This window comes from Pristiophorus japonicus, chromosome 14, assembly GCF_044704955.1.
Source record: "Pristiophorus japonicus isolate sPriJap1 chromosome 14, sPriJap1.hap1, whole genome shotgun sequence".
In the NCBI taxonomy this organism is placed as follows: Eukaryota; Metazoa; Chordata; class Chondrichthyes; family Pristiophoridae; genus Pristiophorus; species Pristiophorus japonicus.
Genome location: NC_091990.1, coordinates 63,762,999 through 63,780,309, shown reverse-complemented (window position 1 = coordinate 63,780,309; position 17,311 = coordinate 63,762,999). Strand labels below are relative to the sequence as shown.

General features: G+C 44.0%; 1 protein-coding gene across 5 annotated transcripts in view; it reads right to left on the bottom strand.

The window, feature by feature from the left end:
* Positions 1-17,311, bottom strand: part of LOC139279927 (adhesion G protein-coupled receptor B2-like) — a 1,236,268-nt gene that overhangs the window by 67,211 nt on the left and 1,151,746 nt on the right. Inside the window, exon 24 of one of the 5 annotated variants that reach the window (XM_070899259.1) lies at positions 1,356-1,454. The exons of the other annotated variants lie outside the window; for them this stretch is intronic. Coding sequence (XP_070755360.1) covers positions 1,356-1,454 — 99 coding nt within the window. The remainder of the gene's footprint in view (positions 1-1,355; positions 1,455-17,311) is intronic. 5 annotated transcript variants of the gene reach the window in all.

Here is a 17,311-nt window from a genome sequence, read left to right as displayed (position 1 = left end):
TCCTTGGCCACCTTCTATTTCTCATCTATATGCTGCCCCTTGGCGACATCATCCGAAAACACAGAGTCAGTTTCCATATGTACGCTGACGACACCCAGCTCTACATCTTCACCACTTCTCTCGATCCCTCCATGGTCTCTAAATTGTCAGACTGCTTGTCCGACATCCAGTACTGGATGAGCAGAAATTTTCTCCAATTAAATTTTGGGAAGATCGAAGCCATTGTCTTTGGTCCCCACCACTAACTGTGTTCCCTACCCACTGACTCCATCCTCCTCCCTAGCATCTATCTGAGGCTAAACCAGACTGTTCGCAACCGAGGCATCATATTTGACCCTGAAATAAGCTTCCGACCACATATCCATGGCATAACTAAAACCGCCTATTTACACCTCCATAACATCGCCCGCTTCCGCTCCTGCCTCAGCTCATCTGCTGCTGAAACCCTCATCCATGCCTTTGTTACCTGTAGACTTGACTACTCCAACACATTCCTGGCTGGCCTCCCACATTCTACCCTACATAAATTTGAGGTCATCCAAAACTCGGCAGGTCGTGTCCCCATTGGTGGCCATGCCTTCAGCTGCCTGGGCCCCAAGCTCTGGAATTACCTCCCTCAACCTCTCTGCCTCTCTGGCTCTCTTTCCTCCTTTAAGACGCTCCTTAAAATCGACCTCTTTGAGCAAGCTTATGGTCATCTGCCATAATTTCTTCTTTTGTGGCTCGGTGTCAAATTTAACTGTTTTGTTTTATAACACTGCTGTGAAGCGCCTTGGGACATTTTACTATGTTAAAGGCGCTATATAAATAAAAGTCGTTGTTGTTGTATTGGACGCCCCTTCCTATTGGTACTCCAGTCAACAGCAGCTATGACCGGGAATCAAACACGGGACCTTGTGGTCTGTTTGGCTTTAGTGCTGTGCTGCAGAGTACTCAACTAGGCCATCAGGGAATTGCCAGTAATGTCAACATGAATTAATAGTGGTTTAAGGAGAAAGTGGGATAAATGTGATGGAGCAGTAATAATTTGTTGGCTGCCCTGGGCAAAGTGTGTATATGACAGACAATGGAACGAGAGACTAATTAAAAAATACACACACATATGGGAAAAGAGCGGGGGAGGGGAATGGGACTAATTGGACAGCTCTTTCAGAGAGTCGGCACAAGCACAATGGTCAAATGGCATCCTTCCGTCCTTTAAAATTCTAAAATATATACATTATCATACATATATATATAAAATGTGCATTTTTTTAATTAAAGAAGGGGTCCTCTAGAGCCTGAGAAAAAGGGATACTTTCTCTTTCAAAGTTACCCATGATGCAAGAGCTAGAGATCCAATGGATGAGACTAACATGGCGTTACTGGTGATGGTGGCAGATAATGCTGTAGTAGAAATAACTCCACACTTGGAACATTTCAGCATCAAACCGATACGGGCTTCACTTGCCTGACTTGAAACAAATGCAAAGCAAAAATGAGGACAAATAACGACTCCAAGTTTAAATGCAGAGAAAACAAGCAGACGAGAAAAGCAATGCAGATGTAATTAGCTTGTAATATTTAGAATGCGAGTAGTTGGGGTACAATGATTAATCAATTCACGATCACTGAAATGGTAAAGCAATTTTAGGTCACCGATTCAGATCTTCTTTTGCAAGATGGAATCATTTACAGCTGTCTCTCAGAGTGTGTTCTGGTAAATTCAGCACTCCAAACATGGCTCTCGAACCAGTGTTACAGCAGCTCCATCTCTGACCCGCACTACCTTCCACTGCAGCTCTGTAGTTCCCTCATTTGCGTCCTGAGCCACACTGGGCACAAGGAACGCAAATGAGGGAACTACAGTGGCTAAGGTTTCAAGTAGGGCGGAATTCATTTTAAAAGGCTGGTTTCACGACCATAATTGATCGGCAAATCATCGGATGCAGTACAGAAACTGCTCTATTCAAAAAACAGGGCTGTTTTTCCATTCAAAAAAACTTTTGGCGTACCAGCAGCCCATGCTGTGGAAAGGCTCAACAACTCGACTCTGTCCCATCCCCCAGAGGCAGGCGTTTCCCCCACCCGCAGAGGCAGGTGTCCCCCACCCCCACCATCCCAAATGGAGTGGGTTCCTGCCCAAAATATTACAATACCTGTGACTTCAGGAAGTGTGAGGGACCAGGAATGAGATTGTGGCAGCTGAAAGTCCTGTCCAGCCACAATTATGACAGTGGAATGGAACAAGAGGAAACTCAGGGCCTCGGTGTGATCAATAGCAGATGGCAGCACCGGTGAGCCTGATACTTCACGACATCCATTCACCCTTTCCAGCAGGAGATCACTAAGTGCCACCTGTGCTATTAGATTGAGAGTAGGAGCCACTTATCTCACAGTTTAGGAAGAAGCATCTATATATGACTTTGCTGTTCGTCTGCAGGGGTGGGGGTAGGGCTATTGCCCGTGACACCAATCCACGGTTTGGAGTATACAGTATCACCTGTAGCACCAGTTTATGAAGGGCATTAGGATGAACATGACGCACTTCTGTTAGTGCCCATATTGGTGTCACATGGCATGGGGGAATCAGCACTGGTTTTGTCCATTCCTCAGTACAGGAGGAATGACAGAGCTGTAGAATGAAGAAAAGATTGAAAGAGAAAACAAGGGTGATTTTTTTTCTCTCAAATGTCCGTACTAAATCCTGCTAGGACAACAGTGGACAAGAAAACTGAGCTGCACATCAGCCAATTCCTGACTATGATTCCATCTTTCAAATTAAAGCCTCTGCTTTTGATTGTGGTTCTGATATAAATAGAGGATATAGAAGCCTCCCAGGAAAATAGTTTACTCCCTCTCATTCTGAGGTTGCGTACATAGACAATATAGAATTAAAATAACAAATTTGGTGAATCCTAGTTTTATTTATTCAATAAGCCAGTCCTGATTGAGTTTGCATCTTCCTCATCAGCAAAATAACCCATGATGTTGGCCTTCTTCACTGCATGCCTGCTTACATAAAAGGATCCATCATTTCATTTAAAATAAGTGAAATAATGATATATTGATTTCTTAAAGTTAGAGGTAAATGTTTGTCTTTCGCATACCCGGCGCAGAGCTATGTGAAGCAGGAATACATCTGGAAGTTCATCCAAGCGCTCCCACGCAGCACTTACTGCTTATTAAAATTAACCCAACTGGACTCCGGTTAAAGTAGCGCATCCCAACACCGACCAACCTCTTTTATGTGACACTGCTGCCTTCCCATTTAATATAGAATCCTCCAACCCAGAAGGTCACACTTAAATGTGATACCTCTTACCCAGCTAGTCCTATTAATTTGTGACATTCCTGACCCAGCTAGTCCGATTAATGTGTGACATTCTTTATCCAGCTAGTGTCCATTAATGTGTGACATTCCTTAACAAGCTAGTCCGATTAATGTGTGACATTCTTTATCCAGCTAGTCCGATTAATGTGTGACATTCCTTACCTAGCTAGTCCGATTAATGTGTGACATTCCTTACCCACCTAGTGTCCATTAATGTGTGACATTCCTTACCCAGCTAGTGTCCATTAATGTGTGCCATTCCTTACCCACCTTGTGTCCATTAATGTGTGCCATTCCTTACCCAGCTAATGTCCATTAATGTGTGACATTCCTTACCCAACTAGTGTGCATTAATGTGTGACATTCTTTACCCAGCTAGTGTCCATAAATGTGTGACATTCCTTACTCACCTAGTGTCCATTAATGTGTGACATTCCTTACCCAGCTAGTGTCCATTAATGTGTGACATTCCTTACCCAGCTCGTCCCCATTAATGTGTGACATTCCTTACCCAGCTCGTGTCCACTAATGTGTGATATTCCTTACCCAGCTAGTCCCCATTAATGCGTGACATTCCTTACCCAGCGAATGTCCATAGAAACGTAGAAAATAGGTGCAGGAGTAGGCCCTTCGGCCCTTCGAGCCTGCACCACCATTCATTAAGATCATGGCTGATCATTCCCTCAGTACCCCTTTCCTGCTTTCTCTCCATACCTCTTGATCCCCTTAGCTGTAAGAGCCATATCTAACTCCCTCTTGAATATATCCAATGAACTGGCATCAACAACTCTCTACGGCAGGGAATTCCAGAGGTTAACAACTCTATGAGTGAAGAAGTTTCTCCTCATCTCAGTCCGAAATGGCCTAGCCTTATCCGAAGACTAAGTCCCCTGGTTCTGGACTTCCCCAACATTGGGAACATTCTTCCCGCATCTAATGGCAGACATTTAGAGACCGCATGGATGAACTACAACAATTGTACATCCCTGTCTGGCGTAAAAATAAAAAAGGGAAGGTGGCTCAACCGTGGCTATCAAGGGAAATCAGGGATAGTATTAAAGCCAAGGAAGTGGCATACAAATTGGCCAGAAATAGCAGCGAACCCGGGGACTGCGAGAAATTTAGAACTCAGCAGAGGAGGACAAAGGGTTTGATTAGGGCAGAGAAAATAGAGTAGGAGAGGAAGCTTGCAGGGAACATTAAAATGGACTGCAAAAGCTTCTATAAATATGTAAAAAGAAAAAGGTTAGTAAAGACAAACGTAGGTCCTCTGCAGTCAGAATCAGGGGAAGTCATAACTGGGAACAAAGAAATGGCAGACAAATTGAACAAGTGCTTTGGTTCGGTATTCACTAAGGAGGACACAAACAACCTTCCGGATATAAAAGGGGTCAGAGGGTCTAGTAAGAAGGAGGAACTGAGGGAAATCCTTATTAGTCGGGAAATTGTGTTGGGGAAATTGATGGGATTGAAGGCCGATAAATCCTCAGGGCTTGATGGTCTGCATCCCAGAGTACTTAAGGAGGTGGCCTTCGAAATAGCGGATGCATTGACGGTCATTTTCCAACATTCCATAGACTCTGGATCACTTCCTATGGAGTGGAAGGTAGCCAAAGCAGCCCCATTTTTTAAAAATGGAGGGAGAGAGAAAACAGGGAATTATAGACCGGTCAGCCTGACCTCAGTAGTGGGTAAAATGATGGAATCAATTATTAAGGATGTCATAGCAGCGCTTTTGGAAAGAGGTGACATGATCGGTCCAAGTCAGCATGGATTTGTGAAAGGGAAATCATGCTTGACAAATCTTCTGGAATTTTTTGAGGATGTTTCCAGTAGAGTGGACAAGGGAGAACCAGTTGATGTGGTGTATTTGGACTTTCAGAAGGCTTTCGACAAGGTCCCACACAAGAGATTAATGTGCAAAGTTAAAGCACATGGGATTGGGGGTAGTGTGCTGACGTGGATTGAGAACTGGTTGGCAGACAGGAAGCAAAGAGTAGGAGTAAATAGGTACTTTTCAGAATGGCAGACTAGTGGGGTACCGCAAGGTTCTATGCTGGGGCCCCAGCTGTTTGCATTTTACATTAATGATTTAGACGAGGGGATTAAATGTAGTATCTCCAAATTTGCAGATGACACGAAGTTGGGTGGCAGTGTGAGCTGCGAGAAGGATGCTATGAGGCTGCAGAGTGACTTGGATAGGTTAGGTGAGTGGGCAAATGCATGGCAGAGGAAGTATAATGTGGGTAAATGTGAGGTTATGCACTTTGGTGGTAAAAACAGAGAGACAGACTATTATCTGAATGGTGACAGATTAGGAAAAGGGGAGGTGCAAAGAGACCTGGGTGTCATGGTACATCAGTCATTGAAGGTTGGCATGCAGGTACAGCAGGCGGTTAAGAAAACAAATGGCATGTTGGCCTTCATAACGAGGGGATTTGAGTACAGGGGCAGGGAGGTGTTACTACAGTTGTACAGGGCCTTGGTGAGGCCACACCTGGAGTATTGTGTACAGTTTTGGTCTCCTAACTTGAGGAAGGACATTCTTGCTATTGAGGGAGTGCAGCGAAGATTCACCAGACTGATTCCCGGGATGGCGGGACTGACATATCAAGAAAGACTGGATCAACTGGGCTTGTATTCACTGGAGTTCAGAAGAATGAGAGGGGATCTCATAGAAACGATTAAAATTCTGACGGGTTTAGACAGGTTAGATGCAGGAAGAATGTTCCCAATGTTAGGGAAGTCCAGAACCAGGGGTCACAGTCTAAGGATAAGGGGTAAGCCATTTAGGACTGAGATGAGGAGAAACTTCTTCACCCAGAGAGTGGTGAACCTGTGGAATTCTCTACCACAGAAAGTTGTTGAGGCCAATTCAAAAAATATATTCAAAAAGGAGTGAGATATAGTCCTTACTACAAGGAGGATCAAGGGGTATGGCAAGAAAGCAGGAATGGGGTACTGAAGTTGCATGTTCAGCCATGAACTCATTGAATGGCGGTGCAGGCTCGAAGGGCCGAATGGCCGACTCCTGCACCTATTTTCTATGTTTCTATGTTTCTAACTTGTCCAGTCCTGTCAGAATCTTATACGTTTCTATGAGATCCCCTCTCATCCTTCTAAACTCCAGTGAATAAAGGCCCAGTTGATCCGGTCTTTCCTCATATGACAGCCCAGCCATCCCTGGAATCAGTCTGGTGAACCTTCGCTGCACTCCCTCAATAGCAAGAACGTCCTTCCTCAGATTAAGAGACCAAAACTGAACACAATATTCCAGGTGAGGCCTCACTGAGGCCGTGTACAACTGCAGTAAGACCTCCCTGCTCCGAAACTCAAATCCCCGAGCTATGAAAGCCAACATACCATTTGCCTTCTTCACCGCCTGCTGTGCCTGCATGCCCACTTTCAGTGACTGATGAACCATGACACCCAGGTCTCGTTGCACCTCCCCTTTTCCTAATCTGCCGCCATCCAGATAATATTCTGCCTTCGTGTTTCTGCCCCCAAAATGGATAACCTCACATTTATCCACATTATACTGCATCTGCCATGCATTTGCCCACTCACCTAACCTGTCCAAGTCACCCTGCAGCCTCTTAGCATCCTCCTCACAGCTCACACCACCACCTAGTTTAGTGTCATCTGCAAACTTGGAGATATGACACTCTATTCCTTCATCTAAATCGTTAATAGATATTGTAAAGAGCTGAGGTCCCAGCACTGAGCTCTGCGGCACTCCACTCGTCATTGCCTGCCATTCTGAAAAGGACCCGTTTATCCCGACTCTCTGCTTCCTGTCTGCCAATCAGTTCTCTATCCACGTCAGTATATTAGCCCCAGTACCATACGCTTTGATTTTGCACACCAATCTCTTGTGCAGGACCTTGTCAAAAGCTTTTTGAAAGTCCAAATACACCACATCCACTGGTTCTCCCTTGTCCACTCTGCTAGTTGCATCCTCAAATAATTTCAGAAGATTCGTCAAGCATGATTTCTCTTTCATAAATCCATGCTGACTTGGTCCAATCCTGTCACTGCTTTCCAAATGCGCTGCTATTTCATCGTTAATGATTGATTCCAACATTTTCCCCATGACTGATGTCAGGCTAACCGGTCATAAATTACCCGTTTTCTCTCTCCCTCCTTTTTTAAAAAGTGGTGTTACATTAGCTACCCTCCAGTCCATAGGAACTGATCCAGAATCAATAGACTGTTGGAAAATGATCACCAATGCATCCGCTATTTGTATGGACACTTCCTTAAGTACTCTGGGATGCAGACTATCAGGCCCCGGGGATTTATCGGCCTTCAATCCCATAATTTTCCCGAACACAATTTCCCGCCTGATAAGGATATCCTTCGTGAAGACAGAACCGAAGTATATGTTCAATTGGTCTGCCATTTCTTTGTTCCCCATTATAAATTCACCTGAATCCGACTGCAAGAGACCTACGTTTGCCTTCACTAATCTTTTTCTCTTCACATATTTATAGAAGCTTTTTCAGTCAGTTTTTATGTTCCCTGCAAGCTTCCTTTCGTACTCTATTTTCCCCCTCTTAATTAAACTCTTAGTCTTCCTCTGTTGAATTCTAAATTTCTCCCAGTCCTCAGGTTTGTTGCTTTTTCTAGCCGAATTATATGCCTCTTCCTTGGCTTTAACACTATCCTTAATTTCCCTTGTTAGCCATGGTTGAGCCATCTTCCCCGTTTTATTTTTACTCCAGACATGGATGTACAATTGCTTAAGTTCATCCATGTGATCGTTAAATGTTTGCCATTGCTTATCCACCGTCAACCCTTTAAGTATCCTTTGCCAGTCTATTCTAGCCAATTCAAGCCTCATGCCGTCGAAGTTACCTTTCCTTAAGTTCAGGACCCTAGTTTCCGAATTAACTGTGTCACTCTCCATCTTCATAAAGAATTCTACCATATTATGGTCACTCTTCCCCAAGGGGCCTCGCACAACAAGATTGCTAATTAGTCCCTTCTCATTACACATCACCCAGTCTCGGATGGCCAGCTCTGTCGTTGGTTCCTCGACATATTGGTCTGGAAAACCATCCCGAATACAGTCGAGAAAATCCTCCTCCACCGCATTACAACCAGTTTGGTTAGCCCTATCTATTTGTAGATTAAAGTCGCACATGATAACTGCTGTATGTTTTTTGCACACATCCCTTATTTCTTGTTTGATGCTGTCCCCAACCTCACTACTATTGTTTGGTGGGCTGTTCACAACTCCCGCTAGTGTTTTCTGCCCTTTGGAATTCCGCAGCTCCACCCATACCGTTTCTGCATCATCCAGGCTAATGTCATTCCTTACTATTGCAATAATTTCCTCTTTAACCAGCAACACCACCCCACCTTCTTTTCCTTTCTGTCTATCCTTCCTAAATGCTGAATACCCCTGGATGTTGAGTTCCCAGCCTTGGTCACCCTGGAGCCACGTCGCCGTGATGCCAATTACATCATACCCGTGAACTACAATCTGCGCAGTTAATTTGTCCACCTTAACCCGAATACTCTTCGCATTGAGGCACAGAGCCTTCAGGCTTGTCTTTTTAACACTTTGCCCCTTTAGAATTTTGCTGTAATGTGGCCATTTTTGTTTTGTGCCTTAGGTTTCTCTGCCCTCCACTTTAACCATTCTCCTTTCTACTTACTCCATTTTATTGCCCTCTGTCTCATTGCAGAGGTTCCTATCCCCCGCCACATTAGTTTAACACTTCCCCAACAGCACGAGCAAACACTCCCCCTAGGACATTGGTTCCGGTCCTGCCCGGGTGCAGACCGTCCGGTTTGTAATGGTCCCACCTCCCCAAGAACCGGTTCAATGTCCCAGGAAATTGAATCCATCCCTTCCGCACCACTGCTGAAGCCACGTATTCATCTGAGCTATCCTGCGATTCCATCTCTGACTAGCATGTGGCATTGGTAGCAATCCTGAGATTACTACTTTTGATTAATATGTGACATTCCTTACAAAGCTAGTGTCCATTAATGTGTGCCATTCCTTACCCAGCTGGTCCCCATTAATGTGTGACATTCCTTACCCAGCGAGTGTCCATTTATGTGTGACATTCCTTACCCAGCTGGTGTCGATCAATGTGTGACATTCCTTAGCCAGCTGGTGTCCATTAATGTGTGACATTCCTTACCCAGCTAGTGTCCATTAATGTGTGACATTCCTTACCCAGCTGGTGTCGATCAATGTGTGACATTCCTTACCCAGCTAGTGTCCATTAATGTGTGACATTCCTTACCCAGCTAGTGTCCATTAATGTGTGACATTCCTTACCCAGCTAGTGTCCATTAATGTGTGACATTCCTTAGCCAGCTGGTGTCGATCAATGTGTGACATTCCTTTGCCAGCTAGTCCCCATTAATGTGTGACATTCCTTACCCAGCTAGTGTCCATTAATGTGTGACATTCCTTACCCAGCTGCTGTCGATCAATGTGTGACATTCCTTACCCAGCTAGTGTCCATTAATGTGTGACATTCCTTACCCAGCTAGTGTCCATTAATGTGTGACATTCCTTACCCAGCTTGTCCCCCATTAATGTGTGACATTCCTTACCCAGCTAGTTCCCATTAATGTGTGACATTCTTTGCCCAGCTAGTGTCCATTAATGTGTGACATTCCTTACCCAGCTAGTTCCCATCAATGTGTGACATTCCTTACCCAGCTAGTGTCCACTAATGTGTGACATTCCTTACCCAGCTAGTGTTCATTAATGTGTGACATTCCTTACCCAGCTAGTGTCCATTAATGTGTGACATTTATTGCCCTGCTAGTGTCCATTAATGTGTGACATTCCTTACCCAGCTAGTGTCCATTAATAAGAACATAAGAACATAAAAATTAGGAACAGGAGTAGGCCATCTAGTCCCTCGAGCCTGCTCTGCCATTCAATAAGATCATGGCTGATCTGGTCGTAGACTCAGCTCCACTTACCCGCCCTCTCCCCGTAACCCTTAGTTCCCTTATTGCTCAAAAATCTATCTATCTTTGACGTGAAAACATTCAATGAGCCAGCCTCAACTGCTTCCTTGGGCAGAGAATTTCACAGATTTACAACCCTCTGGGAGAAGAAACTCTTTCTCAACTCGGTTTTAAATTGACTCCACCGTATTTTGAGGCTGTGCCCCCTAGTTCTAGTCTCCCCCACCAATGGAAACAACCTCTCTGCCTCTATCTTGTCTATCCCTTTCATGATTTTAAATGTTTCTATAAGATCACCCCTCATCCTTCTGAACTCCAAGGAGTAAAGACCCAGTCTACTCAATCTTTCATCATAAGTTAACCCCCTCATTTCTCGAATCAGCCGAGTGAATCGTCTCTGTACCCCTTCTAAAGCTAGTATATCCTTCCTTAAGTAAGGTGACCAAAACTGCACGAGGTACTCCAGGTGCGGCCTTACCAATACCTTCTACAGTTGCAGCAACACCTCCCTGCTTTTGTACTCCATCCCTTTCGCAATGAAGGCCAATATTCCATTTGCCTTCCTGATTACCTGCTGCACCTGCAAACTAACCTTTTGGGATTCATGCACAAGGACCCCCAGATCCCTCTGCACCACAGCATGTTGTAATTTCTCCCCATTCAAATAATATTCCCTTTTACTGATTTTTTTTCCCAAGGTGGATGACCTCACACTTTCCGACATTGTTTTCCATCTGCCAAACCTTAGCCCATTCGCTTAACCTATCCAAATCTCCTTGTAGCCTCTCTGAGTCCTCTACACAACCCGCTTTCCCACTAATCTTAGTGTCATCTGCAAATTTTGTTGCACTACACTCTGTCCCCTCCTCTAGGTCATCTATGTATATTGTAAACAGTTGTGGTCCCAGCACTGATCCCTGTGGCACACCACTAACCACTGATTTCCAACCGAAAAAGGACCCATTTATCCTGACTCTCTGCTTTCTGTTCGCCAGCCAATTCTATATCCATGCTAATACATTTCCTCTGACTCCGCGTACCTTTATCTTCTGCAGTAACCTTTTGTGTGGCACCTTATCGAATGCCTTTTGGAAATCTAAATACACCAATCCATCGGTACACCTCTATCCACCATGCTCGTTATATCCTCAAAGAATTCCAGTAAGTTAGTTAAACATGATTTCCCTTTCATGAATCCATGCTGCGTCTGCTTGATTGCACTATTCCTATCCAGATGTCCCGCTATTTCTTCCTTAATGATAGCTTCAAGCATTTTCCCCACGACAGATGTTAAACTAACTGGCCTATAGTTACCTGCCTTTTGCCTGCCCCCTTTTTTAAACAGAGGCGTTACATTAGGTGCTCTCCAATCCGCTGGTACCTCCCCAGAGTCCAGAGAATTTTGGTAGATTATAACAAATGCATCTGCTATAACTTCCGCCATTTCTTTTAATACTCTGGGATGCATTTCATCAGGACCAGGGGAATTGTCTACCTTCAATCCCATTAGTCTGTCCAGCACTACCTCCCTAGTGATAGTGATCATCTCAAGGTCCTCCCTTCCCACATTCCTACGACCAGCAATTTTTGGCATGGTTTTTGTGTCTTCCACTGTGAAGACGGAAGCAAAATAATTGTTTAAGGTCTCAGCCATTTCCACATTTCCCATGATTAAATCCCCCTTTTCATCTTCTAAGGGACCAACATTTACTTTAGTCACTCTTTTCCGTTTTATATATCTGTAAAAGCTTTTACTATCTGTTTTTATGTTTTGCGCCAGTTTACCTTCGTAATCTATCTTCCCTTTCTTTATTGCTTTTTTAGTCATTCTTTGCTGTTGCTTAAAATCTTCCCAATCCTCTAGTTTCCCACTAACCTTGGCCATCTTATACGCATTGGTCTTTGATTTGATACTTTCCTTTATTTCCTTGGTTATCCACGGCTGGTTATCTCTTCTCTTGCCGCCCTTCTTTTTCACTGGAATATATTTTTGTTGCGCATTATGAAAGAGCTCCTCAAAAGTCCTCCACTATTCCTCAATTGTGCCACCGTTTAGTCCTTGTTTCCAGTCGACTTTAGCCAACTCTGCCCTCATCCCACTGTAGTCCCCTTTGTTTAAGCACAGTACTCTCGTTTCTGACACAACTTCCTCATCCTCAAGCTGTATTACAAATTCAACCACATTGTGATGACTCATTCCGAGAGGATCTTTTACGAGGATATCGTTTATTTTTCCTGTCTCGTCACACAGGACCAGATCCAAAATGGCTTGCTCCCTTGTAGGCTCTGTTACATACTGTTCTAAGAAACAATCCCGTTTGCATTCTATGATTTCCTCCTCCAGGCTACCTCCTGCGATTTGATTTGACCAATCGATATGTAGGTTAAAATTAATGTGTGACATTCTTTACCCAGCAAGTGTCCATTAATGTGTGACATTCCTTACCCATCTAATGTCGATTAATGTGTGACATTCCTTACCCAGCTAGTCCCCATTAATGTGTGACATTCCTTACCCAGTTAATGTCCATTAATGTGTGACATTCCTGACCCAGCTACTCCCCATTAATGTGTGATATTCCTTACCCAGCTAGTGTCCATTAATGTGTGATATTCCTTACCCAACTTGTATCCATTAAAGTGTGACATTCTTTCCCCAGCTAGTCCCCATTAATGTGTGACATTCCTTACTCAGCTAGTCCCCATTAATGTGTGACATTCCTGACCCATCTATTGTCCATTAATGTGTGACATTCCTTCCCCTGCTCGTGTCCATTAATGTGTGACATTCCTTACCCAGCTAGTGTCCATTAATGTGTGACATTCCTTACCCAGCTAGTGTCCATTAATGTGTGACATTTCTTACCCAGCTAGTATCCATTAATGTGTGACATTCCTTACCCAGCTAGTGTCCATTAATGTGTGACATTCCTTACCCAGCTAGTGTCCATTAATATGTGACATTCCTTACCCAGCTAGTGTCCATTAATGTGTGACATTCCTTACACAGCTAGTGTCCATTAATGTGTGACATTCCTGACCCCAGCTAGACCCTGTTAATGTGTGACACTTCTTACCCAGCGAGTGTCCATTAATGTGTGACATTCCTTACACAGCTCGTGTCCATGAATGTGTGACATTCCTTACCTAGCTAGTCTTAATTAACGTGTGACATTCCTTACCCAGCTATTCCCCATTAATGTGTGACATTCCTGACCCAGCTAGTCCCCATGAATGTGTGACATTCCTTACCCAGCTAGTCCCCATTAATGTGTGACATTCCTTACGCAGCAAGTCCCCATTAATGTGTGACATTCCTTACCCAGCTAGTGTCCATTAATGTGTGACATTCCTTACCCAGCTAGTGTCCATTAATATGTGACATTCCTTACCCAGCTAGTGTCCATTAATGTGTGACATTCCTTACACAGCTAGTATCCATTAATGTGTGACATTCCTTACCCAGCTAGTCTTAATTAACGTGTGACATTCCTTACCCAGCTATTCCCCATTAATGTGTGACAATCCTGACCCAGCTAGTCCCCATGAATGTGTGACATTCCTTACCCAGCTAGTCCCTATTAAAGTGTGACATTCCTTATCTAGCTAGTCTTAATTAACGTGTGACATTCCTTACCCAGCTATTCCCCATTAATGTGTGACATTCCTTACCCCAGCGAGTCCCTATTAATGTGTGACATTCCTTACCCAGCTAGTGTCCATTAATGTGTGACATTCCTTACCCAGCTAGTGTCCATTAATGTGTGACATTCCTTACCCAGCTAGTGTCCATTAATGTGTGACATTCCTTACCCAGCTAGTGTCCATTAATATGTGACATTCCTTACCCAGCTAGTGTCCATTAATGTGTGACATTCCTTACCCCAGCGAGTCCCTATTAATGTGTGACATTCCTTACCCAGCTAGTGTCCATTAATGTGTGACATTCCTTACCTCGCTTGTCCCCATTAATGTGTGACATTCCTTACCCAGCTAGTGTCCATTAATGTGTTACATTCCTTACGCAGCAAGTCCCCATTAATGTGTGACATTCTTTACCCAGCAAGTGTCCATTAATGTGTGACTTTCCTTACCCAGCTAGTGTCCATTAATATGTGACATTCCTTACCCAGCTAGTGTCCATTAATGTGTGACATTCCTTACACAGCTAGTATCCATTAATGTGTGACATTCATTACCCAGCTAGTCTTAATTAACGTGTGACATTCCTTACCCAGCTATTCCCCATTAATGTGTGACATTCCTGACCCAGCTAGTCCCCATGAATGTGTGACATTCCTTACCCAGCTAGTCCCGATTAAAGTGTGACATTCCTTACCTAGCTAGTCTTAATTAACGTGTGACATTCCTTACCCAGCTATTCCCCATTAATGTGTGACATTCCTGACCCAGCTAGTCCCCATTAATGTGTGACATTCCTTACCCAGCTAGTCCCCATTAATGTGTGACATTCCTTACGCAGCAAGTCCCCATTAATGTGTGACATTCCTTACCCAGCTAGTGTCCATTAATGTGTGACATTCCTTACCCAGCTAGTGTCCATTAATATGTGACATTCCTTACCCAGCTAGTGTCCATTAATGTGTGACATTCCTTACACAGCTAGTATCCATTAATGTGTGACATTCCTTACCCAGCTAGTCTTAATTAACGTGTGACATTCCTTACCCAGCTATTCCCCATTAATGTGTGACATTCCTGACCCAGCTAGTCCCCATGAATGTGTGACATTCCTTACCCAGCTAGTCCCTATTAAAGTGTGACATTCCTTACCTAGCTAGTCTTAATTAACGTGTGACATTCCTTACCCAGCTATTCCCCATTAATGTGTGACATTCCTGACCCAGCTAGTCCCCATTAATGTGTGACATTCCTTACCCAGCTAGTCCCCATTAATGTGTGACATTCCTTACGCAGCAAGTCCCCATTATTGTGTGACATTCCTTACCCAACTAGTCCCAATTAATGTGTGACATTCCTTACCCAGCTAGTGTCCATTAATGTGTGACATTCCTTACCCAGCTAGTCCCCATTAATGTGTGGCATTCCTTACCAAGCTAGTGTCCATTAATGTGTGACATTTCTTACCCAGCTAGTATCCATTAATGTGTGACATTCCTTACCCAGCTCGTGTCCATTAATGTGTGACATTCCTGACCCAGCTAGTCCCCATTAATGTGTGACATTCCTTACCCAGCTAGTCCCCATTAATGTGTGACATTCCTTACGCAGCAAGTCCCCATTAATGTGTGACATTCCTTACCCAGCTAGTGTCCATTAATGTGTGACATTCCTTACCCAGCTAGTGTCCATTAATATGTGACATTCCTTACCCAGCTAGTGTCCATTAATGTGTGACATTCCTTACACAGCTAGTATCCATTAATGTGTGACATTCCTTACCCAGCTAGTCTTAATTAACGTGTGACATTCCTTACCCAGCTATTCCCCATTAATGTGTGACATTCCTGACCCAGCTAGTCCCCATGAATGTGTGACATTCCTTACCCAGCTAGTCCCTATTAAAGTGTGACATTCCTTACCTAGCTAGTCTTAATTAACGTGTGACATTCCTTACCCAGCTATTCCCCATTAATGTGTGACATTCCTGACCCAGCTAGTCCCCATTAATGTGTGACATTCCTTACCCAGCTAGTCCCCATTAATGTGTGACATTCCTTACGCAGCAAGTCCCCATTATTGTGTGACATTCCTTACCCAACTAGTCCCAATTAATGTGTGACATTCCTTACCAAGCTAGTGTCCATTAATGTGTGGCATTCCTTACCCAGCTAGTCCCCATTAATGTGTGGCATTCCTTACCAAGCTTGTGTCCATTAATGTGTGACATTTCTTACCCAGCTAGTATCCATTAATGTGTGACATTCCTTACCCAGCTCGTGTCCATTAATGTGTGACATTCCTGACCCAGCTAGTGTCCATTAATGTGTGACATTTCTTACCCAGCTAGTGTCCATTAATGTGTGACATTCCTTACCCAGCTAGTGTCCATTAATGTGTGACATTCCTGACACAGCTGGTGTCCATTAATGTGTGACATTCCTGACACAGCTGGTGTCCATTAATGTGTGACATTCCTTACCCAGCTAACGTCCATTAATGTGTGACATTCCTGACCCAGCTCGTCCCCATTAATGTGTGACATTCTTTACCCAGCTAGTGTCCATTAATGTGTGACATTCCTTACACAGCTCGTGTCCATGAATGTGTGACATTCCTTACCCAGCCAGTCCCTATTAATGTGTGACATTCCTTACCTAGCGAGCCTTAATTAATGTGTGACATTCCTTTCCCAGCTCGTGTCCATTAATGTGTGACATTCCTTACCCAGCTAGTCCCCATTAATGTGTGGCATTCCTTACCAAGCTAGTGTCCATTAATGTGTGACATTTCTTACCCAGCTAGTATCCATTAATGTGTGACATTCCTTACCCAGCTCGTGTCCATTAATGTGTGACATTCCTGACCCAGCTCGTCCCCATTAATGTGTGACATTCCTTACCCAGCTAGTGCCCATTAATGTGTGACATTCCTTACCCAGCTAGTGTCCATTAATGTGTGACATTCCTTACCCAGCTCGTCCCCATTAATGTGTGGCATTCCTTACCAAGCTAGTGTCCATTAATGTGTGACATTTCTTACCCAGCTAGTATCCATTAATGTGTGACATTCCTTACCCAGCTAGTGTCCATTAATGTGTGACATTCCTGACACAGCTGGTGTCCATTAATGTGTGACATTCCTGACACAGCTGGTGTCCATTAATGTGTGACATTCCTTACCCAGCTAACGTCCATTAATGTGTGACATTCCTGACCCAGCTCGTCCCCATTAATGTGTGACATTCCTTACCCAGCTAGTGTCCATTAATGTGTGACATTCCTTACACAGCTCGTGTCCATGAATGTGTGGCATTCTTTACCCAGCTAGTCCCCGTTAATGTGTAACATTCCTTACCCAGCTAGTCCCCATTAATATGTGACATTCCTGACCCAGCTAGTCCCCATTAAT